General features: G+C 41.7%; 1 protein-coding gene across 2 annotated transcripts; it reads right to left on the bottom strand.

The window, feature by feature from the left end:
• Positions 1-1,883: 1,883 nt before the first annotated feature.
• On the bottom strand, positions 1,884-27,430 carry HAPLN3 (hyaluronan and proteoglycan link protein 3). Of its 2 annotated transcripts, none has more exons than XM_070762969.1 (6): positions 26,958-27,430; positions 25,508-25,632; positions 10,507-10,643; positions 9,004-9,372; positions 6,964-7,266; positions 1,884-4,514 (listed from the first exon to the last, which is right to left on the bottom strand). In XM_070762969.1, the coding sequence occupies exons 2-6, from the start codon at positions 25,543-25,545 to the stop codon at positions 4,234-4,236; spliced, it is 1,128 nt and encodes a 375-aa protein (XP_070619070.1). In that variant the 5' UTR covers positions 25,546-25,632; positions 26,958-27,430; the 3' UTR covers positions 1,884-4,233. The 2 variants fall into 2 exon arrangements, with proteins under 2 accessions (XP_070619070.1, XP_070619071.1); XM_070762970.1 differs by having other exon boundaries at positions 27,239-27,341.

The raw sequence follows: 27,430 nt of genomic DNA on the forward strand, positions 1-27,430 counted from the left end.
AAAGCAGCCTCTGCAAACCAGCTAAGACTCTTGACATAAAGAGGGTGTTTTGATTAGATTTCAATATTTAGGCAGAAGAGTTTCGATCTGTGCCGTAAACAGCAGAGACCTTTCATTAGCCCTGATGAATGCAGCTCATTCAAAACTCCTTCCATCAGTGCTTCAGTTTTTCCTTGGGCCCTTCCATGCCCCTACCATGTTCTCTTTACACACACACACATACACAAAACACACACTGCCCAAAGCATCTTGCTTTTCCACACTTTCTTTCCATTCTGCTCCAAAATGCTGAGGAGTCCATGATGGTATCCAATGATGGGTTCCTACGGGTTCGGTCAGTTAAGGAGAACCGGTAGAAAAATTTTGATTTTCTTTTTTTCCCTTTTGGGCTCTGGGTATGTTTTTCCTATCGCAGTAAATGAGGTTGAGTGTGTATAATTTTAGAAGAGCTGTTTGTATGTGTGTGTGTGTGTGTGTATAGACATAGAGTTTATATAGTAGATAATGTATATTTTTGTGTGCCTGTGTGTGATATGTACGTACACATATGGCATATAGACATAGAATTAAATTGTATATTTTGGATGCTCAGTCATAGTAAATAGATAGGTAAACTCTATCTCTTTGAGGTGAAAAGAGGCCAGGACCCTAACCCAAACTCTTGACGTGAGTGACGTCAAGTTGACCACCTTTAAGCCAATCACATGACCTTTAAGCCATCCCCAGTTCACATGATCATCAAGACACTCCCACCTGGTCACATGGCCAGCATGCCACACCCACAAAATAAGCCACACCCACACTGTGGTAGTGAAATTTTTTGCACTTCACGGATGGCATCTCATTACCCAGGGGCAGATTCCCAATACCGCCACTACTGTTGCATTGCGCAGGAAACAAAATATTGCAAGGGGAAGCCCGTGTGAGAGATATTTCAGTGAATTTCTTTGCTTCCGCGCATGCACAGAAGGAAAAACATGCTGGGATGCACAAGCATGCATGAAGGAGAACAGAAGCTGTGTGCAACTTTTGCTACCAGTGCGCTGTGCTCAACCATACTGGTAGGAACCTCAGTGCTATTTCTGTTCTGGTAGAATCGGGTAGTAAAAAACAGAACTTCTGGAGAAAATTAGGATTGGTTGACAGGCAGCATCAAGATGGATTACATCCTATGCAGTGGTGAAAATTACTTACCGTATTTTTTGGAGTATAAGATGCAAATGTTACCTCCCTAAAAGAGGCTGATAATTTGGGTGTATCTTATATCCTGAATGTAGCTTTTTTTCCAGCCCTAACTTAGCTGCTAACGATCTTCCCAGCTCTTACCTTGCAGGCTCTTTCATTGTTTCTCTCTGCAAAGAATGTTTTCCAAGCTCTAAGACTTTGCTCGGAACACATTGCTCTAACTTAGTTTCTTTCCAGCCCTAAACAGGCGCTAATGATTTTCCCAGTTCTTACTGGCTTGCAAGCTCTTTCATTGTTACTTTCTTCAAATAATTTTTTTTAAAGCCCTTAACCAGGGTATAAAATAATGTGCTGAATCTGACCAGACTAAGGATGCTAGCCAGATGAATACCTGGCAAGCAGATTCTTTTCCCTATTTCCCTCTCCAAAAACTAAGATGCATCTTATACTCCAGTGCGTCTTATATTCCAAAAATACGGTACTTTCCCTACTGGTTCGGAAGAGCACACTTCACCCGTGCTCTGCTCTCATGCATGCTTTTTCATCTTCTGTGCATGCGCAGAGTGTTAAAAAAAGAAAATGGTGGTGTCTGAGCAGGTGGGAGGAGTCTCGTGCTGTCACCACTACCGGTTCTCTGCCGGGCTAAACCAGTAGCATTTCACCCCTGATCCAATGGTCATCCAAATTACTCCTTTGAGTGGTGTCTTCCAAGTTTTATTAGCAGACATCCCTGGGACCCCGTCTTTAGACCCCACAAGACAGTGTTCAAGTCACATTTGACAATACAAGAGGTCCAGAAGGAATTATTCTCCAAAACAATGGGTTGGTTAGATGTCCCAACAGAGTTTTGCTTGTTCTGCATACAAAACCCGACAAAACGATACGGCTTAGTTGAGATGCGTTAATCCAGGCCCAGATTTGTCCACCCTTACAGCAAGATGGACGTCAGATTGTAAACGGTTCTTTGTTTTCTCCTCAAACTGGTCGGCCTCTAAATCAGAGGGTTTTTTAAATGTACGGTTTTACAAAGACCTGCATTCATACATTACTCCAGTGATGGCCAACCTATGGCACGGGTGTCACAGGTAGCACACAGAGCCATATCTTCTGGCACATGGCTGTTGCCCTAGCTGAGCTCCGGCGCGCATGTGTGCAAAGGCCAGACGATTTTCAGCTTCTTCGGAGGCCCCGGGAGGACATTTTTGGCCTCCGATGGGCCTCTGGGGGAGCCAGGGAGGCCGTTTTTGCCCTCCCCAAGCTCCAAGAAAGCCTCTGGAACTTGGGGAGGGCAAAAAAATCAGCCTACCGGGCTCACTGGAAGTCAGGAAACTGGAGCGGGGGGGATATTGTCCATGCATGCACAGGAGGTTGGAACAGTGGTAGTGGGCCACTTGCGCATGTGCAGGGGGCAGAGGGCATTGAATTATTTGTGTGGGCACTCACATTCATGCAATAGTGCATAAACATATGCTTTAGGAACCCAAGAAGAAAAGATGGCATGACTCCAAGCCATAGTTTAACTGCGGTTTACTCAACGGTTGGGTCTGCACAACAATCCAGGCCCAAACCCCAAAAATACAAGGTAGCAGAGCTTATTGCCATGAAGGCGAACTTATGACATGCGTGCCAGAGGTGGCACACAGTACCTTCTCTGCTGGCGCATGACACATCGCTCCAGGTCAGATCTCTGTAGTGTTTCTTTCACAAGCTTCTGTTTCCTTGCAAATGACAAAACAGAAACTTATGAAAGAAAAAGATCTTACCTCTTGTTGCGCTGGTGGTGTTGGGATGCTGCACCTCCAGTGGTGGGCAGTAGCCAGTGCAGTCAGGTGCTCCGTCCCAGTAGAAAATTCCAGGATGCACACTCAGCTGCACATCCCCGATGTGTGCATGCTTGCCCCCGTGTGAGATTTGGCTTTTGCACATGCGCAGCAAGCGAAATCTTGTGCAAGGGAGAGTTTGGCGATTTTCAATGATTTTTTGGTTCCACGCATGCACAGAAGCAAAAATATCAGAAATCTTGCTCCTGTGTCCATCGTCACACCAGATTTCACTTGTTGCACATGTGCACAAGCCAAATCTCACGCTGACAGGCATGTGCACGCTCACCAGACACATGTGCTCTTGTGATGGGCTCAGAGAGCACACTGGTAGCGCCAAAGACAAGCAGCCCTTCACTCTTCAGGTCTCTGCAGCGCATGCACGCACATGGGCATGTTCACCTATGCACCTTTCAGCTTGGGGTTGCGCACATGTGCCGTTTGGGCACTCAGTGTCTAAAAGGTTCACCCTCCCTGGCCTATTGTGTAAGCCCAGCCATTCCAAATTTCTCATCGCTTTATAAAACAGAGGAGGAGCTGAATTGGTAACCTCGCAGGTGCTGCTCAGTATAGATCCAGGTCCAATTCATCATTAACCCCAGAAGGAATTGTGTTTTTTCCCTCTGTTCATATCGACAGCCTGGAGAACAGGAGGAAAGCTACAGAGAAACAGCTCCTCCTGCATCCATTTTTTTTTTTTTTTGCCCTGAGATTCTCGCTGATTGCTTTATCACACAGCATCCTGAGCCATTAAAACAGCCACTTGTATTTGAAAGTTGTAAATACTGGGCCACTTAAGAGGAGTTCGTATGCTACTAAGAATTGGGGATGTCACACTGGAGCAAGGTATTCCTTTCTCGGGGACGTTATTACAACAGCTGCCTAACCGGTACTTCAGATGGCTTCCCTAATCTCACGGACAGATGTTGCCAGGAGCAAAAGCCATCCTAAAACGTCAAAAGACATAATAAAATCACGCACGCACAGGCCCCATCAATAAGCTCAGGTTTGAAGCCGGAAGCTCTTCCAATCGGCACCAAGGCAACTCCATCTCCATTTCCTGTTTCATTACAAAAGGTTTTTTTTTAAAGAAAACTGAAACTTGAAAACATACAGTTAAAAACAGACCCCCCCTTCCTCCCCCCACCCACAAGAGACTGGCCCTTTAAATTAAAAAAAAACTCTAGGTGGTGATAAATAACCGTCCACCAATGAAAGAAGCTTTTCCTTAGCAAATCTTGTAACAGTAGACTCCAAATTTCCCGGTTTGGGGAAAGCCAACATTTCGGACTCCTTTTTCTGGTGGGCCGCAGTTGGGTCGGGGAGAAGCGATGGGGTAGCGCACGCTGCCATCCGCTAACCAGCCAGAATCGCAGCTGTCCAAGTCCAAGAACTTCCAGGCGGAGTAGAGCTGACCCACCTTGGCAATTTCAGCGTGGTCGTCTTGGCACGCTTGCTTGGCTTCTTCTAAGGTGAACTTCTTCTTGTGATCGAGATAGTAGACAGCCCCTGTTTGGGTGGGCAAAGAATATTTTACTGATAATTCATGTATTTTTCAAAAAATAAAATAAAAAGTCAGAATTGCTGAAAAAAGAAAAGAGAATCAATGCTTTGCAACTGGTTAGGTTTGCATAGCTATTGAGCTTATTCTAACCAAATAAACCAATTGTTGGCTAACATAATTTATGCTCTGGTTCCTCAAACTAGAGAGGCACAGATGACACAATGCTAAGCCATAAAACGGTGGTTTGCAAGACATGTTGGATGAGTTCCTACATTGCACTAACCTAAATATTTGACTTTAACTTGTTATTGTATTGTTTTATTGTTGTTAGCTGCCCTGAGTCTTGAGGGATTGGGCGGCATATAAGTCAAATGAATGGATGGATGGATGAGTGGTTAATGTACCCACTAGAACAAGATAAAACAAAGACAAAATTGTGGTTGAGGTTGATTTCACGTCAAATCAAAAACCGAACAAAATAAGTAAATGATAGCACATTCAAAGTATTCAAGGAACGGATCCAGCCATTTTTGTCGATGGAAGCAGTTTCAAAGGGTTAAATAAGGTCCAGGAGGGAAGTGTTTTTAATAGGAAAGTGAACACAAGAACAAGGGGACACAATCTGAAGTTAGTTGGGGGAAAGATCAAAAGCAACATGAGAAAATATTATTTTACTGAAAGAGTAGTAGATCCTTGGAACAAACTTCCAGCAGACATGGTAGATAAATCCACAGTAACTGAATTTAAACATGCCTGGGATAAACATATATCCATCCTAAGATAAAATACAGAAAATAGTATAAGGGCAGACTAGATGGACCATGAGGTCTTTTTCTGCCGTCAGTCTTCTATGTTTCTATGTTTCTATGTTTCACAGCTTAGCTCTAATGCTAGAAAAAGAGACAGAGATATAGAGACAGACAGACAGGCAGGCAGGCAGATTTTAAAATGGAGTCTCAATGTTGATACAACTCAACAGAAGAACACTTTTTTTTAATGAAAAAGGCATTTTTAGCTAAGAGGTCGAACAATGAATCAATGGTCCTACTTTAAAGATAGTTTCCAACATGCCCATCAACTGGTCCAGTCTATTAATTATTTATCTATCTATCTATCTATCTATCTATCTATCTATCTATCTATCTATCTATCTATCTATCTATCAGATTTGTATGCCGCCCCTCTCCGCAGACTCGGGGCGGTCTTTTGATAGTTTTAATTTGATTAATTGCTGTTTTACAAGCTCCTTCAAAGGCAGATGTGCATTCAGGACATGCTCTCGGTGGATCACAAATGATATCAGAACAAGGGCATCCCCAAAAAGAGAAAAGTTCCCCAGTCTATGACCACTTTCTCAATACATCTGCTTCTACGTGTCTCTGGAGATTCTCAGTCATCCAGGGCACGGTCATCCCAAAGGTGCTTTTTCAAGAGGCAACTGGACTTTTCTGGTTTTTCTTTGAAGATGTTTCATTTCTCATCCAGGAAGCTTCTTCAGCTCAGGCTGGATGGCAGGGAATGGACCACTGTAAAATGATCTCCTTCTACAAATACTGTATTATTTTGGACTATAAGACTCACTGGAGTATAAGATACACCTTAGTTTTGGGGGAGGAAAATAGGGGGGGAAATCTGCTTACCAGATATTCATCTGGCTAGCGTCCTTAGGTTAGGGCTTTTAAAAAAACCTTATTCGGAGAGAGTAACAATGAAAGATCCTGCAAGCTGCTAAGAGCTGGGAACATCGTTAGCACCTGGTTAGGGCTGGAAAGAAACATTCTAATTAAGTATAGCAATGAAGAAAGCAGACTTAGGGATTGGAAAGCATTTTTTCCAGAGAGTAACAATGAAAGAGCTTGCAAGCTGCTAAGAGCTGAGAACATCGTTAGCACCTGGTTAGGGCTGGAAAGAAACTAATTTGGAGCAAGTTAGAGCAATGAAAAAACCCTGCAAAGACTTAGGGCTTGGAAAACATTCTTTGCAGAGAGAAACAATGAAAGAGCCTGCAAGGTAAGAATTGGGAAGATTGCTAGCACCTGGTTAGGGCTGGAAAGAAACATTCTGATTAAGTAAAGCAATGGGGAAAAAAACCTGCGCAGACTTAAAGCTTGGAAAGCATTCTTTGCAGAGAGTAACAATGAAAGAGCTTGCAAACTGCTAAGAGCTGGGAACATCGTTAACACCTGGTTAGCGCTTGAAAGAAACACTTGGAGCAAGTTAGAGCAATGGAAAAAAACCTGCAAAGACTTAGGGCTTGGAAAACATTCTTCGCAGAGAGAAACAATGAAAGAGCCTGCAAGGTAAGAGCTGGGAAGATCGTTAGCAGCTAGTTAGGGCTGAAACAAAAAGCTACACTCAGAGTATAAGACGCACCTGAATTTTGGGGGAGGAAAAAGGTGGGTCTTATATTCTGAAAAATATGGTAGTCACTGCCCCAAAGATAATTGCACTCACCTTTCAGAGCTGAAGAGAAGCAAAAGACGTCAAAGTGATGGAGGGTCTTGTGACGTTCTCCATAGCTTCTGATCCCAGGTTGTAGGTGATATCCGCCACAGGGTTCCCGTGGCACCGTGATAGGATACTGGACTGTGCCATCAATCAGCCAGCCAGCATTGCACCAGTCTAAGCCGTCCTCCCAGGCCCTCAAAAGCTGGTCAAAGGAGGCTATCACTGCATCCTGATCTTCACAGATCTTCTTGGCCTCGTGGAAGTTAAGCTTATAGCGTCCATGGGGAGGCTGATAAGGGAAGACCACTCCTGAATTGGGAAAAGCGAACAAATATAAATTGTTGTTGTTATTGTTGTTGTTGTTGTTGTTATTGTTATTATTATTATTATTATTATTATTATTATTATTATTATTATTATTATTATTTCTATGCCGCCCCTCTCCAAAGACTCACAACACACAAAAAACAGTAAATTACAATAGCATTAATCCAATTAAATTAAAATGAAATAGCTATCTAAAATCCCAAATATTAAAATCAATCACACCCATTCGTACAAATGGAAAGATTACTGAAGGTGTGCATTTCATAACCGGATAAGCCAAGGCTCAAAGCAAAGTACAAAGTCACACCGATGGAATTGGAGGAGTGAATCCAACCCAACTTAGATGACCTTCATTTGGAAAAAGGTTGTATAAAACCAGTAATGGGCTGCTGCCCCCATGAGGGAGTAGTAAGTTTATGCACTATTTATTGAATATTTAATAGTTTTTTTATTGTCCTTCCTTCTCTGGTACCTTAGTATGATCCTTAATTACTTTTAAAATAGAAAAGAATTAAATGGTATGTTTTTACCCATAAACGCTTTAATCATTTTAATCATTATCTAGAACTGAACGTTTATAGCAATTCAAGAAAATTGAGCTCCTTGCCTAATCTGTTATCATACTGAACTTTGTGGGTTCCGTACAAAATCTTAAAATTGGTCCTTTTTGTGGCTATTCCAATAATATGACTTCATCAACTGAAAAAGAGTCCAAGCATCTATTTGAAAACTTCTCTTGGTTGGCAAACCACTCCCACCCAGTCACCTGAGCTTTAAGCCACACCCCTGGTCACATGATTGTCAAGCCACTCCCACCTGGTCACATGACCATAAAGCCACACCCACAAAATAAGCCACAGCCACAGTGTGGCAGTAAAAATTTTGGCAGCACATCACTGTGTAAAACTAGAGATAAGTAACTTTGTGGCTATCTAGACACCGTTCGACTGGAACGCATAGTGGTAGCATCCCTCCCTGCTAGACATGCTGGTCGTAACGGCTGGGATTTTTAGTCAGTAAACAAGGTTGCTTGATTTTTAAAATAGGTCTCCAGATTACAAGCCTGGATCGGGATTGTGTCAAAGCATTCGCACAATAGGCTGTTTACATCAAAAGGATACCAATGAAAAAAATGACAGACTGCTGGTGACATCTGGTGGCCAGAAACAGGAAGTAACTGTAATGTTATCTTACCAAAATAAATATAGTTGATCTATACATCATCTACAGGTATCTATCTGTCTGTCTGTCTGTCTGTCTGTCTGTCTATCTATCATCTATCTATCCATCTATCTATCATTTATCTACCTATCTATCATCTAGCTAGCTAGCTAGCTATCATCATCTATTATCTATCTATATCTTATCTATCATCTATCATCTATCTATCATATCTATTATCTTCTATCAACATCTATCTTCACATCTATCTTCTATCAATATCTATATATCATTATCTATCTATTATCATCTATCTATCATCTATCTATTCATATCTATTATCTTCTATCAACATCTATCTTCACATCTACCTTATATCAATATCTTTATATCATTATCTCTATCTATCTATCCATCCATCCATCCATCCATCCATCCATCTTCAATCTATAGTATGTATGTATGTATGCATGTATGTATCATCTATCTATCTATTTTATCTGAGATTAAAAAATGGTTATCTCAGAATATTGGTCCCATCAGCTCCATCCTGCTCACCTTGCAGTTCTAGATCCACGGTCCCACTTTCATCTTCCAGCCCATCAATGACTTCACAGCGGTACTTCCCAGCATCATCCAAGCGCAGGTCGTTGATCACCAGCGAGGCTTCATCTGCAGACTCTTGCTGGAGATGGGCCCGTCCACGGAACTCACCAAAGCTGCGGTGATTCCGCCCAGATGCCACCAGCACATCTCGGTCTTTAGAGTTGTCCTCCGGCAGCTTGGACCATTTGATGCGGACCCTGCGAGGGGCTTCCAGTTTAGGGGTGTAATGATAATGGCAGGGCAGGGTAACATTGGAACCACGCTGGGTAGAGATGGCATCGTCGGAGGTCTCAACCATCAGTCGGACACCATTGAACAGTCCTGGGAAGCAAAGATCAGATGTCAGGCAACATGACTCCAAATACTAGGTCAGGGAAGCAACGGTGGGAGAAGATGCATCTCAAGTGAACTACAGTGGGAGAAGTTGCATCTCAGGTGGACAACAGTGGGAGAAGGTAAATCTCAGATGAACAACAGTGGGAGAAATTGTATCTCAGGTGAACAACAGTGGGAGAAGGTGGATCTCAGGTGAACTTCAGTGGGAGATGGTGCGTCTCAGGTGAACACAGTGTGAGAAGATACGTCTCAGGTGACCAATAGTGGGGAAAGGTAAATCTCAGGTGAACTACAGTTGGAGAAGGTGCGTCTCAAGTGAACTAGAGTGGTAGAAGGAACATCTCAGATTAACTTCAATGGGAAAAGGTGCATTCTCAGGTGAACTACGGTGGGAGAAGATGCATCTCAGGTCAACTTCAATGAGAGAAGGTGCATCTCAGATTAACTTCAATGGGAATAGATGTATCTCAGCTGAACTACAGTGGGAGAACGTGTATCTCAGGTGACCAATAGTGGGAAAAGGTCTCAGGTGAACCTCAATGGGAGAAGATGCATCTCAGGTCCACTTCAATGGGAGAAAGTGGACTGGACTGTTGTGGAGAGGTGAACCAATAGGGAAGTGAAGGTACATAGCATGCACCCACTCATAGAGGTAAATTGAAAAATAACAGCAGTTGCCTTCAGAATGAAAACAATCCTTGGGGGCCAGACAGGGACAACCAAAAGACTCGATCTGGCCCAGGAGCCATAAAATACTTCAAGGGCAAACCAAAGGCTGGACTTAGATGGATCTTGGACTAACTCAGTAAAGCAATTTTTCACAATTTCATGCAATTTGCAAAACAACCTCAGTGGTATAAAATGTGCACATTTCTTGTTAGGTCAAACAGTTCTCTGACCCAATGGTCCATAAATCATAATCAAAATTATCAAAATCGTGGAAGCTCAACTACAGTTTTTTTATTTCTCTCTAATATTCTCATTTCAGAGGCTTGGATTTTTTTTCCCCCTATACATTTTAGTGAATTGACTGGTTAACTATTTTTCCTTCCCACCCAATCCAGGTACTCATTTCCCCCATCCAAACTGCATCTTTATTTATATCTCCGCGATCATCACCTTTATCATTCTGTTCTCCATCGTAGTAGAAGCCGTTGTGGAAAGTGGGTTTGCCATGAATATTCCCGCTTTGTAGCAACATCACCACCAGGGCGAAGATCATGAGTTCTGGAAGCCTCTGGAACTGGAAGGAAAACCTGACAAGCGAAGGAAGAAGCCATCCAGTTTAAGAGTCTCCTACTATATAAAATTGAACGGGTCCAAAGACGGGCTACAAAAATGGTGGAAGGTCTTAAGCATAAAATCTATCAGGAAAGACTTCATGAACTCAATCTGTACGAATCCCAGTGACTGGTTAGGTCCCACAGAGTTGGCCTTCTCCGGGTCCCGTCGACTAAACAATGCTGTTTGGCGGGACCCAGGGGAAGAGCCTTCTCTGTGGCAGCCCCGACCCTCTGGGACCAGCTCCCGCCAGAGATTAGAACTGCCCCCACCCTCCTTGCCTTTCGTAAACTCCTTAACCCACCTCTGCCGCCAGGCATGGGAGAATTGAGACATCTTCCCTGGGCCTATACAGTTTATGCATGGTATGTTTGTGTGTATGTTTGCTTTTAATAAGGGGTTTTTAAATTATTAGATTTGTTGGTCATTGTTTTATTGTTGTTGTGAGCTGCCCCAAGTCTCCGGAGAGGGGCGGCATACAAATCTAATTAATAATAATAATAGTAGTAGTAGTAGTAGTAGTAGTAGTAGTAGTAGTAGTAGTAATAGTAGTCTGGAGGACAGAAGGGAAAGGGGGGACATGATTGAAACATTTAAATATGTGAAAGGGTTAAATAAGTTTCAGGAGGGAAATGTTTTCAATAGGAAAGTGAATACAAGAACAAGGGGCCACAATCTGAGGTTAGTTGGGGGGAAGATCAGAAGCAACTTGAGAAAATATTATTTGACTGAAAGAGTAGTAGATGCTTGGAACAAACTTCCAGCAGACGTGGTTGGTAAACCCACAATAACTGAATTTAAACATGCCTGGGATAAACATAGATCCATCCTAAGATAAAATACAGGAAATAGGATAAGGGCAGACTAGATGGACCAGGAGGTCTTTTTCTGCCGTCAATTTTCTGTTTCTATTTTTCTATATGGCCTCACCAGGAGGCAGCATCAAATTGACCTTAGGGCAGTGATGTAGTGAAGGGTTGTAAAAAAATTTACTACCGCACTGTGGGCGTAGCTTATTTTGTGGGTGTGGCTTGCCAGCCATGTGACCAGGTGGGAATAGCTTGACGATCATGTGACCTGGGGGTGGCTTAAAGGTCATGTGACTGGCTTAAAGGTGGCCAATTTGATGCCACTCACATCAAAGGTTTGGGTTAGGGTGCCTGGCCTCTCCTTGCCTCCAAAGAAATACAATTTCCCTATTTATTTACTATTAGTGAACATCCAAAATATACTATTTATTTCTTGCGCTTGAGAATGGTATGACTTGTTGTATTGATTGTTTTTAATATTAAGGGGATTTTAATTCTATTTTTATTAATTAGATTTGTATTACTGCTATTGTATTTGTTATTGTTGTGAGCTGCCCCAAGTCTTCGGAGAGGGGCGGCATACAAATCTAATAAATTATTATTATTATTATTATTATTATTATTATTATTATTATTATTATTATTATTTCTATGTCTATATGCCATATGTGTACATACATATTACACACAGGCACACACAAATATACAGTATCTACAGCTCTTCTAAAATTATACACATGTCTTTTTTCTGTTTAATTTTCAATGTCAATCCACTTCCTTCTTTTGCTTCCCGCCTTCAAATTTCTTTGTGGCTTCCAAATTTCAAATGATGCTTGGACTTTTTTAAATAGTAGATTAATAGTAGATGTTTGAAAAGAAGGGTTTTGTTTTGCTTTGGGGGGTTTCTTTGCATTTATTTAGGGACTGACATTTGTCTGCCTGCTGAGAATGATATGCCTCTCCTTGAAAAATAAAATGTTCAAAGGTTGGAGTTTCACAGTCGTTTCTAAATGTCATGACTTCATGAAATCATCCTTTCATTTTGCCCTGTGAGATGGGTGGTCTCTACATTCGATACATCAAATAAATAAATAAATAAACAGATGCAGAAGATTGCTCCTCTTCCCTGGGAATTTACAGATTCTTCCATAAATCACTTTTTGTGTTTTTTTCTCTGCTGTGTTTCATCACTTTTTAAAATTTATTTAGATTTATTCATTTTATTTATCCGTTTATTTTGTCAAGTACGTATGGGTGGTATACAAAGATATAATAATATTTATATACATGATACTAGTAAAAGAGAAAGATTGGAACAGGGAATGGAAGGCACTCTGGTGCACTTATACATGCCCCTTACTGACCTCTTAGGAATCGAAGAGAGTTAAGTTTAAGTTTAAGTTTAATCAGATTTGTATGCCACCCCTCTCCGCAGACTCGGGGCGGCTCACAGCAATAACAATACAATGTAAAACAAATCTAATATTTAAGTTAATTTAAAAAACACCACAAATTAAAACCAATCATACACACTAGCGTACCATGCATAAATTTTATAAGCCTAGGGGGAGGGAACATGTCAATTCCCCCATGCCTGATGACAGAGGTGGGTTTTAAGGAGCTTACGAAAGGCTAGGAGGGTGGGGGCAACTCTGATATCTGGGGGGAGTTGGTTCCAAAGGGTCGGGGCCGCCACAGAGAAGGCTCTTCCTCTGGGTCCCGCCAAACGACATTGTTTAGTTGATGGGACCCAGAGAAGGCCAACTCTGTGGGACCTAACTGGTCACTGGGATTCGTGCGGCAGAAGGCGGTCCCGGAGATATTCTGGTCCAGTGCCATGAAGGGCTTTATAGGTCATAACCAACACTAGGTCAATAGTGGATAGTCTAAGGGTAAAATTTTGGGGGTTGGGGAATGATACTACAGAGTCAGGTATTGAGTTCCATGCATCAACTACTCAGTTACTAGAGTCGTATTTCCTGCAGTCAAGTTTAGAGCAGTTTAAGTTTGTATTTGTTGTGTGCTTGTGTGTTGTTGCGGTTGAAGCTGAAGTAGTCATTGACAGGAAGGACGTTGTAGCAGATGATTTTATGGACTATGCTTTGGTTGTGTTTAAGGTGACGTAGTTCTAAGCTTTCTAAACCTAAGATTGTAAGTCTAGTTGCGTAGGGTATTCTGTTGCGAGTGGAGGAGTGGAGAAATCTTCGAGTAAATTATCTCTGGACATTTTCTAGAGTCTTTATGTCTGAAATGCGTTGTGAGTTCCAGACAGATGAGCTGTATTGAAGGATTGGTCTGGCAAACGTTTTGTATGCTCTGGTTAGTAGTGTGAGATTACTGGAGCAGAAGCTACTTAGGATTAGGTTAACAATTCATGAAGCCTTTTTGGTGATGTTGTTGCAGTGGGCTTTGGCACTTAAGTCATTTGATATGAGTATTCCAAGGTCTTTAATGGAGTGAGGGTTGTCTGTAAGGTCTTGTTTATTCAGCTTGGATTTGGTGTTCTGATTCTTTTTGCAAATGTGCACAACAGAGCATCATATGCTGCAAAGTTCTACCTGTCAATGACTACTTCAGCTTCAACCGCAACAACACAAGAGCATGCAACAGATTCAAACTTAATATTAACCGCTCCAAACTTGACTGTAAAAAATATGACTTCAGCAATCGAGTTGTCGAAGCGTGGAACTCATTACCGGACTCAGTAGTGTCAACCCCTAACCCCCAACAGTTTTCCCTTAGACTATCCACGATTGACCTCTCCAGGTTCCTTAGCGGTCAGTAAGAGGTGTACATAAGTGCACTAGTGTGCCTTCCGTCCCCTGTTCAATTGTCTCTCCTTTATCTCATATATCTTTTCTTCCTTTCATATATCTTCTCCTCTATTTTAATATCTTTTCTTCTATCCTTTTCTTTATATAAATTATTACACGTCTATTCTCTTCGATGTGTATTGGACAAAACAAATAAATAAAAATAAAATAAATAAATAAAAAATAATAAATTTGTTGGTTGAGATTTGGAGTTGCCCAATGTTATTTTAGGTTAGGATTTATAATGGGGTTTTATAACTATTATTAATATTTGACTGCTTTTTTATTATTGTATTACTGTATTGTTTTTATTGTTGTACGCCACCCTGAATCCTACAGGATTGGGTGGCATAGAAATCAAATAAATTGAATTAAATTAAATGTCAAAGGGAGTCTATTATGGTAACTGCAAGCTGATGGGCCAAATGACAGCAGAACAGAGCCAAAAATGCTTACTGTTGGGAGCGGGTGGCAAAAAATTAAGAAGATGAAAAGGCAGGTATCGGAAAACAGCAGAACTGTGATGCCTTCAATAGGAATATTCCAGGTGAAGTATTTTGTAGACCTCATTTATCCATATTCTGGAATCAAGTGACAGCATACTCTTGTGCTATCCTCTAATTTTCCACTGGGAACGCAAAAATGGAGCACCCAATTTGCACTGAAAGATGTTGAAACAAAATGCAGGGCGTCCTGCATAAGCCACACCCACAATGTGGTAGTAAAAATTTTGGTAGCCCTTCACTGGATGGAAGGCTGAGTCAACCTTGTGCCCACTGAGATTCAATCTGCCAAACTGCTGGTAGGCGGTGATCAGCAGAAATAGCTAGTTAGTACTACAGTACACTCAAACCATTGCACCATAGTTCACTTTTGCAGCAAAAGTATTTCCTTCCCAACCAAAACACAGCAAGAATTGCTTGCTTGTGCATTTACCCGCCTACCCATCCGTCTGAGCGTATAGCTCGAACCCATGCAAGTTAAACACTGATAAAGTTCCATGAGAACATATGGAACCGAGCCCTAGGCTGCTGCCTTGACTGAACATCTGTACACATGTTGATGTAGACAAAACCTATTGAGCGTATCAGGATTTAGGATTGCAGCCAAATCTCCACGCATTGAGTTCCTTGAATAGGAGACACGAAATAAAGTATGCAAGAAGAGGAGAGAGATTCTGTTAACGATGCTGTAGAAGCAAATATCCAACTTTTAGGAAGGGTGGGAATAAAATCTCTGCCAGTTATCATTTTAAATTCAGAACAGCGTCTGATGCACCAGGGAACAGAACAGCCTCATCTACGGTGGTAGAGAATGGGTTCAAAATTCATTTTTTGACATTTAAATCATGCCAGTCTTCTACTACATTTATTTATTACATTTGCCCAGGATTGCCTGGTGCATCAGTTGCGGCCCTATTTGGAGAGGGAGTCTCTGCTCACAGTCACTCAAGCCCTCATCACCTTGAGTTGCTCTCTACATGGGGCTGCCTCTGGAGAGTGTTCGGAAACTTCAGATCGTGCAGAATGCGGTCGCGAGAGTAATCATGGGCCTTCCCAGATATGCCCAAGTCTCGTCATCATTCCGCGGCCTGCAATGGCTGCCGATTAGTTTCTGGACACAATTCAAAGTGTTGGTAATGACCTATAAAGCCCTACATGGCATCGGACCAGAATACCTTCAGGACCGCCTTCTGCCGCATGAATCCCAGTGACCAATAAGGTCCCACAGAATTGGCCTTCTCCGGGTCCCATCGACTAAACAATGTCATCTGGTAGGACCCAGGGGAAGAGCCTTCTCTGTGATGGCCCCGGCCCTCTGGAATCAACTCCCCCTGGAGATTCGAACTGCCCCCACCCTTCTCGCCTTCCACAAGACTCTGAAGACCTACCTATGTCGCCAGGCATGGGGTAATTGATGCATTTCCCTGTTGACTAGTAAGATCTGTGTGTGGTGTGATTGAGTAGTATTGACTGTTTTTAAATAATAGTGGGTTTTAGCTTCAGTTTTTAATTATTGGATTTGTACTAAATTGTTTATTGCTGTTGTGAGCCGCACCGAGTCTTCAGAGAGGGGCGGTATACAAATCTTTTTTATTATTATTATTATTATTATTATTATTATTATTATTATTATTATTATTATCTAATTCTGCAGACTGCCAGCAGTTCAATCCTGACTGGCGAAAGGTTGCCTTGGCCTTCCATCCTCCCAGGTCGGTAAAATGAGAACTGAGATTGTTGGGAGCAAGATACTAACTCTGTAAATTGCTTAGAGGGGAGTATAAAGCCCAGTGAAGCGGTATATAAGTTTAACTGCTGTTGCTATTTACAGACCAAATTCTCCTCCAGAAATTAAAGATTGTGAGTGTATCCTCTCTGATCCCATAGCATTTTAGCCTCAAAACCACCTTGAGAGATCAATTAGCTCCAAAGGTTTAAAAACCCAAGGTTAACCTAAGAGTATGCATATGTAAATATATACATAGTCACTATAGAGCACTGCACAACAAGACAAACTTCATCGCTGTAGAGCACTGCACAACAAGACAAACTAGACACAAGAACAGGTTTTTCCCAAATGCGATCACTCTGCTAAACAAATAATTCCCTCAACACTGTCAAACTATTTACACTACCGTACTACTATTAGTCTGCACTATTATTACTACTAGTTTTTTCTCATCGTTTTATCACCCATTCCCTCCCAGCTATAACTGTATGACTGTAACTTGTTGCTTGTATCCTTAAAATTTGTATTAATATAGATTGTTTCCTGATTGCTTATTTGACCCCTATGACATGATTCTTGTCAAATCTATATTTTCTTTTATGTACACTGAGAGCATCTGCACCAAAGACAAATTCCTTGTGTGTCCAATCAGACTTGGCCAAAAAAAAAATTCTCATTCTAATATTATTCATATATCCTGTAAAGATTTTATTAGCACTTTGCATCTGCACCACCTCATTCTGGGACCAAACCTCTAAACCAGGGGTGTCAAACTCAAAGCCCGGGAGCTGGATCCAGCCCACAGGGTGCTTAGATCTGGTGCAAAGCTCGGGAGGGCCATGTGCTCATAGGCGGATTCGCATTACTGCCAATACCGGTGCACTGCGCACATAGCTTACAGAGGGTGGACAAAGAAATGGAAACACCTTGCAGCTTTTCCCTGGAATCCAGATTTGTGAAGCTCCCTTCGAACAGTTTTTTGTGGAAACTGGGTTCTGTACATGTCTATTGAGCTCTGCAGTGATTTTAGGAACTGTGATCTTGCGATCTGCTCTAACAATTCCTTTTAAAGTCCGATGGTCTCTCTCAGACAACTTCGACTTTCAACCAGACCTGTGCTTGGCTGAGGACATTTTCCCTTCTCTTGCAAAAGCAGTCATTACTTTTGGGACATGACCTCTTGAAACACCAAACATTTGGGCACTTTCTGTGACACTAGCGCCTGCCATTCGAGCACCCACAATTTGGCCTCTTTGAAAGTCTGAGAGGTCTGCCATTTCTAGAAGAAACCCATTTCCTTAAATTTTTGTTTTAAAAAAGGTAGTTTAAAAAAACATATCAAATAACAGAATTTTTTAAAAAAACATTAAAACATGTCAAGTTTTGATTGATTTGAACATGTTCAAACATTATGATACCCAAAAGTCAAGTGTTTCCATTTTTTTGTCCACCACCTGTATGTTCTCCATGTATGCGCATATGCACATGCCAGTGTGTTTTTGCTTCTGTGCATGAAGCAAAATCTCATGAGGTGGGAACGTGCACACACATGAGATTTCTGTGATTTTTTGCTTCTACGCATGCTTTGGAAGGACTTTTATTTTTAAACCACCCAGCACAATGCCTCTTCAAAGCCCCACCATTATTTATCATGTCATAATAGCATCAACAAGGGTAAATTACACGTTGGCATTCTTTTTAGACTTCCCACAGAGAAGGGGCGGAAAATCAAAGACAACCTTGTACATTCTACTACTTTTTTTAAAAAAAAAAAAGTTAACTTACAGGAATGATGAAATAAAACAGAAATTAGGCAGGGTGGGCACCTTTCAAAGGCTCACCAATCTATCAAATCTGGACTTAAGATAAGAAGAAGTGTATATACTAGACACAATCCAAACAAGGTAATTTGTTTTATCTGGCAGGTAGGAAGTAAAACAATTAACCTGATCCTTTTGCTATCAGTTTTTACGTATTCACCGTGCACAGTTCAGGGGTGCCCAGATGATTCATTTAGATTTTTAACAGTCAAATGTAAGCTATTCTCCAAAGCCCCTGAGGGCAGGACAAGAAGCAATGGGTGGAAACTAATCAAGGAGAGAAGCAATTTAGAAAACTAAGGAGAAATTTCCTGATGGTTAGAACAATTAATCTGTGGAACAGCTTGCTTCCAGAAATTGTGAATGCTCCAACACTGGAAGTTTTAAAGAAGAGACTGGAAAGCCATTTGTCTGAATTGATGCGGGGTTTCTTGCCTGAACAGGAGGTTGGACTAGAAGACCTCCAAGGTCCCTTCCAACTCTGCTGTGCTGCTCCATTCTATTCTATTCCATTCTATTCCATTCCATATTTTCTTTCTTTTATTCTATTCCATTCTATTCCATGTTTTCTGTATTCTATTTTATGTCTGTTCTGTTCCGTTCCGTCCCACATTTTCTTTATTTCATTCCTTTCTTTATTCTGTTCTGTTATGTTGTTCCGTTCCGTTCCGCTCTGCCCTACATTTTCTTTATTCTATTCCATTCCATTCTATTCCATTCTTTATTCTGTTCTGTTGTTCTGTTCTGTTCTGTTCCGTTCCACCCCACATTTTCTTCATTCCATTCCATTCCCGATTCGATTCTATTCCATTCCCTATTCTATTCTATTCTATTTCATTCCATTCGCTATTCTATTCTATTCCATTCCATTTCCTATTCTATTCTATTCCATTCCTTATTCTATTCTATTCTATTTCATTCCATTCCCTATTCTATTCTATTCCATTCCATTCCATTCCCTATTCTATTCTATTCTATTCCATTCCCTATTCTATTCCATTCCATTCCCTATTCTATTCTATTCTATTCCATTCCCTATTCTATTCCATTCCATTCCCTATTCTATTCTATTCCATTCCATTCCATTTCATTCCACTCCCATTCCAATTAGAGACATAAATTTTTCATAAATTTCAAGGAGCTGCTTCTGCAGGACAAAGTTAATCTTGCTTGATCTACAAAATATAAGGCAAAATAGTGGTTGCCTTGGAATTCACTAAGTAATCCCAAGGCTGGAAGTAAAAAAAAACCAACCCTATATCCACATAATCTCCAGAAATACAGCTTGACTCAAATGAAACATTTAGCCTACTTTGCCTAGCAGCACCTGGCCAAACTTGGTTTGTCTAAGAAGCTAAGCAAGGTAGACCCTGCTGAGCATTAGGATACGCCCCCCCCCCCAGAAGACGACAGGCAAGACTGGAAAGGACAAAGAGTCCCTGACTTATGACCACAAACCGAGCCCAAAATTTCTCCTTAAGCCAGGAAGTTGTTAAGTGAACTTTGCTGCATTTTACGACCTTTCCTCCCACCGTTGTTAAGTGAATCAGATTGCCATTTGTGACTTTTTCCAGGGATCTTCCAACAAGCGAAGTCAATAGGGGAAGAAAGCCAGATTCACTTAACAACCACACGATTCACTTAATGACCGTAGCAAAAAAAAAAAAAAGAGTTGCCAGATTGGTCGCCATTCATGCAATGACCACATCACTTAGCGACAGACGTTCCTGTCCTACTTGTGGTTGTAAATTCAAGATTATCCCGAAATAGATCTGCCCATAATAGCATAACATCCGTGGATCTAATGAGTAAGTTGATCCTGCGGCTTGGAAAACTTATCTGACTGTTTGAAAAGGTGTTATCGGATTCCTTTGGATCTCTGGACATGTGTAAATGAAATTGCCAGCAGTCAAATTAGACTCAAAGAAAACTCTATCTTCTCACTAGGAGACAAACAAGTTTCCAGTCCCTAAGATTGCATAAAGTTTTTTTTTTCTCCTATTAGCTACTGAACAATTTCCTGTTCATGGTAAGAAAGTTTTGGTAAACTGTATAAGGACATCCCAGCGGCGGCGGTCGGTTCATAAGGTGAAAATAGTTCGGAAGAAGAGGCAAAAAAATCTTAAACTCCAGGTTTGTATCTCGAAAAGTTTGTATGACGAAGGGTTCGTAAGACGAGGTATCACTGTACAAGGTTTCATTTAGTGACCAAAGTTACAAGGGCACTGGAAAAAGTGACATGCCTGTTTTCACACTTACGACCATTGCAGCATCTTTATGCTCACTGTGAATGAAATTTGGATTCTTGGCAACTGGATCACATTTATGATGGCTGCGGTCATGTGATAAGATTTTGCAGCTTTCTTTTTAAGCAAAGCCAATGGAGAAGCCAGATTCACTTAACAACCAAGTTACTAACCATTGCAATGATTCACTTAACAACTCTTGCAAGAAAGGTCATCAATGGGTCAAAACTCACTTAACAAATGTTTCACTTAACAATATAAATGTTGGTGATTGTGACTATCTGCATTCCAAAGTCAGTTCTGAAAAGGGAAGGGATAAAAGTGATCTAATAATAATAATAGTAATAGTAATAGTAGTAGTAGTAGTAGTAGTAGTAGTAATAATAATAATAATAATAATAATAATAATAATAATAATAATAATAATTTATTAGATTTGTTTGCCGCCCCTCTCTGCAGACTCGGAGCGGCTCGCGACAATAAAAATAACAATATGACAATGTAACAAATCTAATATTTAAAAAACATCTAAAAACCCATCATTTAAAAAACCATACAACGCAAGCATACCATGCATAAAACTATATAAGCCTGGGGGAGATGTCCCAATTCCCTCATGCCTGGCGATACAGGTGGGTCTTAAGCAATTTATGAAAGACAGGGAGGGTGGGGGCAGTTCTAATCTCTGGGGGAAGTTGATTCCAGAGGGCCAGGGCCGCCACAGAGAAGGCTCTTCCCCTGGGGCCTGCCAGACGACATTGTTTAGTCGATGGGACCCAGAGAAAGCCAACTCTGTGGGAACTTATCGGCCGCTGGGATTCGTGTGGCAGTAGACGGTTCTGGAGGTATTTATTGAATTACAGATTTCAATAAAAGTTATCACAAAAACAGGAGTCATCTGCAAACATAATAAGAACCGGAGGAACTCCTTCATCCCCTCTTTAGCTGGGATCCATTACTAGCCAGATATTATAAGTAAAGCAGCAGAAATACATGTCCAACATTAACACCTGGGCTCCAAAGGCACCATTGAGTCAAAGATGAGTCGTGAATTTCCAAAGGTTGATGAATTCAGTATACTGTAGTTTCCTTGGCATCACTGATAGCTTGTGCCAAGAATGGAATTTAGGAAAGAAATCAAACATAGCCCTCGGCTGATGATGGCTTCTTTATTTTGCAACATATCCGTCTACTGTCTTTCTTTATCAAGTGGAGGCTAGTAGCATCTCTTCCAACTAACCGTTTTATTAAAAGGCACAAGTTTTCACAAGCTGCAAGCACTTCATCGGAGCCACAGAGATAGTCTGAAAAAATGCTACAGATTCCTGTTTTTTTCCCCATTGATTAACAGGGTTCTCCTCTTACAATGCCTGTGAAATATAGAACATAGAATAATAGAGTTGAAAGGAACCTTGGAAATCTTCAACTCCAAACCCCTGTTTGAGCAGGAGACCCTATATCTAACAGGGTATAATAATTTGATCAATCTTAATATTGATGACTGCATTGGTTTCCGATACAATTCAAAGTGTTGGCGATGACCTATAAAGGCCTACATGGCATCGGGCCAGATTACTTGTGGGACCGCCTCCTGCTGTATGAACTCCAGCGACTGATTAGGTCCCACAGAGTTGGCATCCTCTAAGTCCCATCAACCAGACAATGTCGCTTGGCGGGACCTAGGGGAAGAGCCTTCTCTGTGGTGGCCCCGGCCCTCTAGAATCAGCTCCCCTTGGACATTCGCACTTCCCCCACCCTCCTTGCCTTCCGTAAGAGTCTTAAGACTCATCTATGGCGCCAGGCTTGGAGCAATTAGGTCTCAGTCCCCTAGCCAACAAAATGAGTTATATGTTGTATGATTGAACTGGTATGATTGTTTTTAAATATTGGATTTTCAAATTGTAATTTTAAATTTAATTAGATTTGCTGTTGTACTGTATTGCTATATTATATGCTGATAGCCGCCCTGAGTCCTCGGAGAAGGGCGGCATACAAATCTAATAAATAAATAAATAAATAAATAAATAAATAAATAAATATTATAGTGATAATACTGGGATGCATCATAATCTGGGATGGTTTAAATTTTAGAATAGAAGAGAATTCTTTATTAGCCAAGTGTGATTGGACACACAAGGAATTTGACTTTGGTGCATATGCTCTCAGTGTCAATCAAAGAAAAGATACATTTGTTTTAAGTGGGAAAATTGAAGATTTCCCATTTCTCATGTGGAAGGTATAAGATTTTATTTATTTTTTAGTTACACAAAGATTTGGGCATTTCCCAAAAGAAAGAAAATGGACCTCTGATATAAAGCAGGTTTTAAGACATCAGTGTGATCAGAGATTCTCCAAACTCATCTTGAAAAAAATGGTGCTGCAATCCAGCCCACACTTACTATTACTATTACTATTACTATTACCAGTGTTCCCTCTAATTTTTTTGGGGGGGGGGCGGAAAAGTATAGTGTCTGAGCGGCAGTCCCTTCGGGACTGGGCGGCACAGAAATATTAAATAAATAAACAAACAAACAAACAAACAAACAAATAAAAAACCCACCCTGTTTTGCCTCAGAGAATTTCAAAATAAAATACTGTACTGTACTGTGTGTCTATAACAGAGCTCATAATAGGGCAACTCTATCAATATCAAAATGCCACTTAAATAGTTGAGCTAGTTTCAAACTAGATTTTGATTTTCTTTCTCTCTTCCTTCCTCTCTTTTTTCAATCTGTTTCTCTCTCTTCCTCTCTTCCTTTCTCTCTCCTTCCCTCTCACTCGTTCCCTCTCGGCTTCTGGGCAGGTTTGGAAAACTCTGAGTTGACGATGATTTTTAAGTGAGCGATTGCTCACTGCTCAGCTTAGAGTGAACTATGACTATTACTATTACTATTACTATTACTATTATTATTAATTTGATTTGTATGCTGCCCCTCTCCGGAGACTCGGAGCGCCTCACAACACAAAAAACATGATACAAATCCAACAATAAAAAAGCAATTTAAAACCCTACATATAAAAAAACCAATCATACATCTCAGACAAACCTTGTGTTTTTCTTACACCAGAGTGGAAAAATTAGAAAACATGCTAGCTCAGTGGGAAAGGTTTCCGAGTACATACAGAAAGGCAGAGTTGCTCTCATAGATTCCAAAAAGCGACAAGCCGTGCAAAACATCCATCTCTGTTCATTGGCTTAGTTCATCCCAACCCATAGAGCAGATGGAAAGAGTTCATCACATCAGCGTAGTCATACGATGCATAGAATTCCCCCAGTGAAGTCATGGCTTACTGCAAATACTTAATCAGCAGTAGGTAAAAGTTAATAGTTCAAGGAATCGTGTAATTTCACCATTCTTGGGAGGCAGTTCTTAAGAGAGTTCATCAAAGGGTTGCTTTCTTTAGAAACATAGAAGATTGACGGCAGAAAAAGACCTCCTGGTCCATCTAGTCTGCCCTTATACTATTTCCTGTATTTTATCTTAGGGTGGATATGTGTTTATCCCAGGCATGTTTCAATTCAGTTACTGTGCATTTACCAACCACGTCTGCTGGAAGTTTGTTCCAAGCATCTACTACTTTTTCAGTAAAATAATATTTTCTCACGTTGCTTCTGATCTTTTCCCCAACAAACCTCAGATTGTGCCCCCTTGTTCTTGTGTTGACTTTCCTATTAAAAACACTTCCCTCCTGAACTTTATTAAACCCTTTAACATACTTAAATGTTTCTATCATGGCCCCCCTTTCCCTTCTGTTCTCCAAACTAGACAAATGGAGTTCATGAAGTCTTTCCTGATAAGTTTTATGATTAAGACCTTCCACCATTTTTGTAGCCTGTCTTTGGACCCGTTCAATTGTATCAACATCTTTTGTAGGTGAAGTCTCCAGAACTGAACACAGTATCCCAAATGTGGTCTCACCAGCGCTCTATATAGCGGGATCACAATCTTCCTCTTCTTGCTTGTTATACCTCTAGCTATGCAACCAAGTATTCTACTCGCTTTCCCTACCACCTGACTGCACTGTTCACCCATTTTGATACTGTCAGAAATCACTACCCCTAGACCACTAGACCACAGTCAATAGGCTATTCCTTTCCATCGCCCTTTTCTAGAAAAATACTATTTACATTGCTATGGTGAAAGGTTTATCAGTTTGGTCGAGTGGTTAAGGCACCAGGCTTCAAACCAGGAGACTCTGAGTTCTAGTTCTACCTTAGACATGAAAGCTACCCAAATGACTTTAGGGCAGTCATTCTTTCTCTCAGCCCAACGCACACCACAGGTTTGCTATTTTACGTAAGAGAGGAGGAGGAAGTACATTTTCTGCCTTGACTTATTTTTTTTAAAAAGTAAGACAGAATACAATAAATAAAATAAAATTACCTTGGACAAGTTTTCCCCACTCTCTTTCCTTATGCACTTCATATTTATCCCTAGATCAATTCAAGAATATCCTAATTGGATATCATAGAAACATAGAGGATTGACGTCAGAAAAAGACCTCATGGTCCATCTAGTCTGCCCTTATACTATTTCTTGTATTTTATCTTAGGATGGATATATGTTTATCCCAGGCATGTTTAAATTCAGTTACTGTGGATTTACCAACCACGTCTGCTTGGAAGTTTGTTCCAAGCATATGTGGTTGGTAAATCCACAGTAACTGAATTTAAACATCAAGTTTATTTCTGCTAAAACTTTCTTTCCTATTAGCTGTTCTCTGTTTGCTAGACTCAGGTATGTTTCCGTCTTTCTGTTCCTTTCCTACTGTCAGGTAATTTCATCCTTACACACATTGGCTCAGTCTTAATATCCTTTTTTAAGATGTCACCAGTTATTAAGTGCAAAGGGACATTTCCCAACAATGCAACACAATCAGACCATTACACTTCAGGTCACTTTGGCAGCCGAGCCCACCTTGATAACACGAGAGGCATCTCCACGCTTCTACACATCAGTCCAGCTGGTTTTGTTCCGGGGATCAAGGTTTGTTCTGGATATTAAGGTTTGGATGAACTTCACAGCAGCTGGATCCTCCCCGACTGCTCTCCAACACAAGTGTGAAAAAGACAAAATAAAATTGGCTTGTATTGTAATTGCCCTGTGCAACCTGACAATAATACCCCAGAAAGATGGAGACAAAGATGTTTCAGATTGCCTTCATTGGTAGGGATCTTCTGTTTGAGAGATTTAACAATGTTGGAAGGGACCTTGGAGGTCTTCTAGTCCAACCCCAGAGGGAGATCCTATACCACTGATAGCGAACCTTTTTTTCCTTGGTGCCGAAAGAGTGTGGTTGTGCACTTATCGCACATGTGCCAGTGCCCACACCCATAATTAAATGCCTGGGGAGAGTGAAAACGGCTTCTCCCACCCACACCCACCCTCGGAGGCCCTCTGGAGGCTGGAAACAGTCTGTTTCCCAACTTCAGGTGGGCCCAGTAGGCTCGTGTTTTGCCCTCTCCAGGCTCCAAAGGCTCCCCTGAAGCCAGGGGAAAGTAAAAACGCCCTCCCCCACCCCCCAGAGGGTCTCTGGAAGCCAAAAATGCCCTCCCAGATCCTCTATGCCAGTGTTTCCCAACCTTGGCAACTTGAAGATATCTGGACTTCAACTCCCAGAATATGGCTCCATATGCCACCTGTGGCACCCATGCCATAGGTTCGCCATCACTGCCCTATACCATTTCTGACAAATGCCTCTACAATCTCTTTCTCTCTTTTTTAAGTGGTTCATATACCTTGGCAATACTAAACAATGTCCCTCTACCCTTGGACAATTGTTGCCTTCCCACAAGCTGCAGAATGACCAAATCAACTCATTTTCTGGGTTGCACCGCACACTGAATTACACCCAGACAAAACCAAATGAGTTCACACAACCCACTAAAAAAACCCCCAAGGCTGGGTGGTGGGGGGGGGGAAACAAACCGTAACCGAGATCAGACCCTCAATCGAGGCTTGCCATAACCCGTTTATCCCCCGACCCGATTCTTCTAGGTGTGTGGCATCCTCGTCGCTACCCCCAGCAAAGTTGCTCCCTGCTTCTCCCCGCGCCTCGAATTCCTCCTCCGCTTCTCACGGTTCCGCCTCGTACGCGCGGATCGGGTTGCTAGCCGGAGCGCAAAGGGGTGAAAATTGCGCCAGGGCGCATTCGTGCTTCTCGCACTCCGAGCCTGCCAACCGGGGTTGGGGAGGGGGATGAAAGTCTAGAGTCCCAGCGGAGGAAAAAGAGGGAGAAATCGGAGGGGAATGGGAAAGATTTCTGTATCTCTCTGTCTCTCTTCCTCCTTTCCTCCCTCTTTCTCTCTCCCTTCTTCTCTTTCCCTCCCTCTCTCTCTCTCCAACTTTTCCAAATTTCTTTACTTACGGAGCCAGAGGGCATAACTAGCCCCGCAGCGACCTGAAACCGACACTTAGTAAGCAAGCAGCAATTGCAGCAGCAGCAGCAGCAGCCGGAAAGTTGAAACTTCCCTCCGCGGCGCGTAAAAAAAAACCAACTGAGCCTCTTGCAACTTTAGCGCAGTGGGTTTGTAAGAGAGCCGCAGGGCGGGGCGGCGGCGACCCAAAAAAGGAAACCGCGGCAGGACCAACCCCCTTAAAGGAACACGCGAGCCCTCCCCACCCACAACCACCACCATTCCCACCCACCCACAGCCGGGGACCCCGGGAAAGGTCTCCGTTGACTTCTCGCTTTCTGGGTTGTTGGGTTGGTTTGTTTGCGCTGTGTTTTTCGGCAACACCCGTCTGGTCTGAGGAGTTGGGAAAGGTTTTCCCCGGGGCAGGGGCAGAGTTAAGCCTTCTCTAATTCTTATTCACGCCTTTGCTTCGGAAGGGAGCTAC

This window comes from Erythrolamprus reginae, chromosome 10, assembly GCF_031021105.1.
Source record: "Erythrolamprus reginae isolate rEryReg1 chromosome 10, rEryReg1.hap1, whole genome shotgun sequence".
NCBI lineage: Eukaryota > Metazoa > Chordata > Lepidosauria > Squamata > Dipsadidae > Erythrolamprus > Erythrolamprus reginae.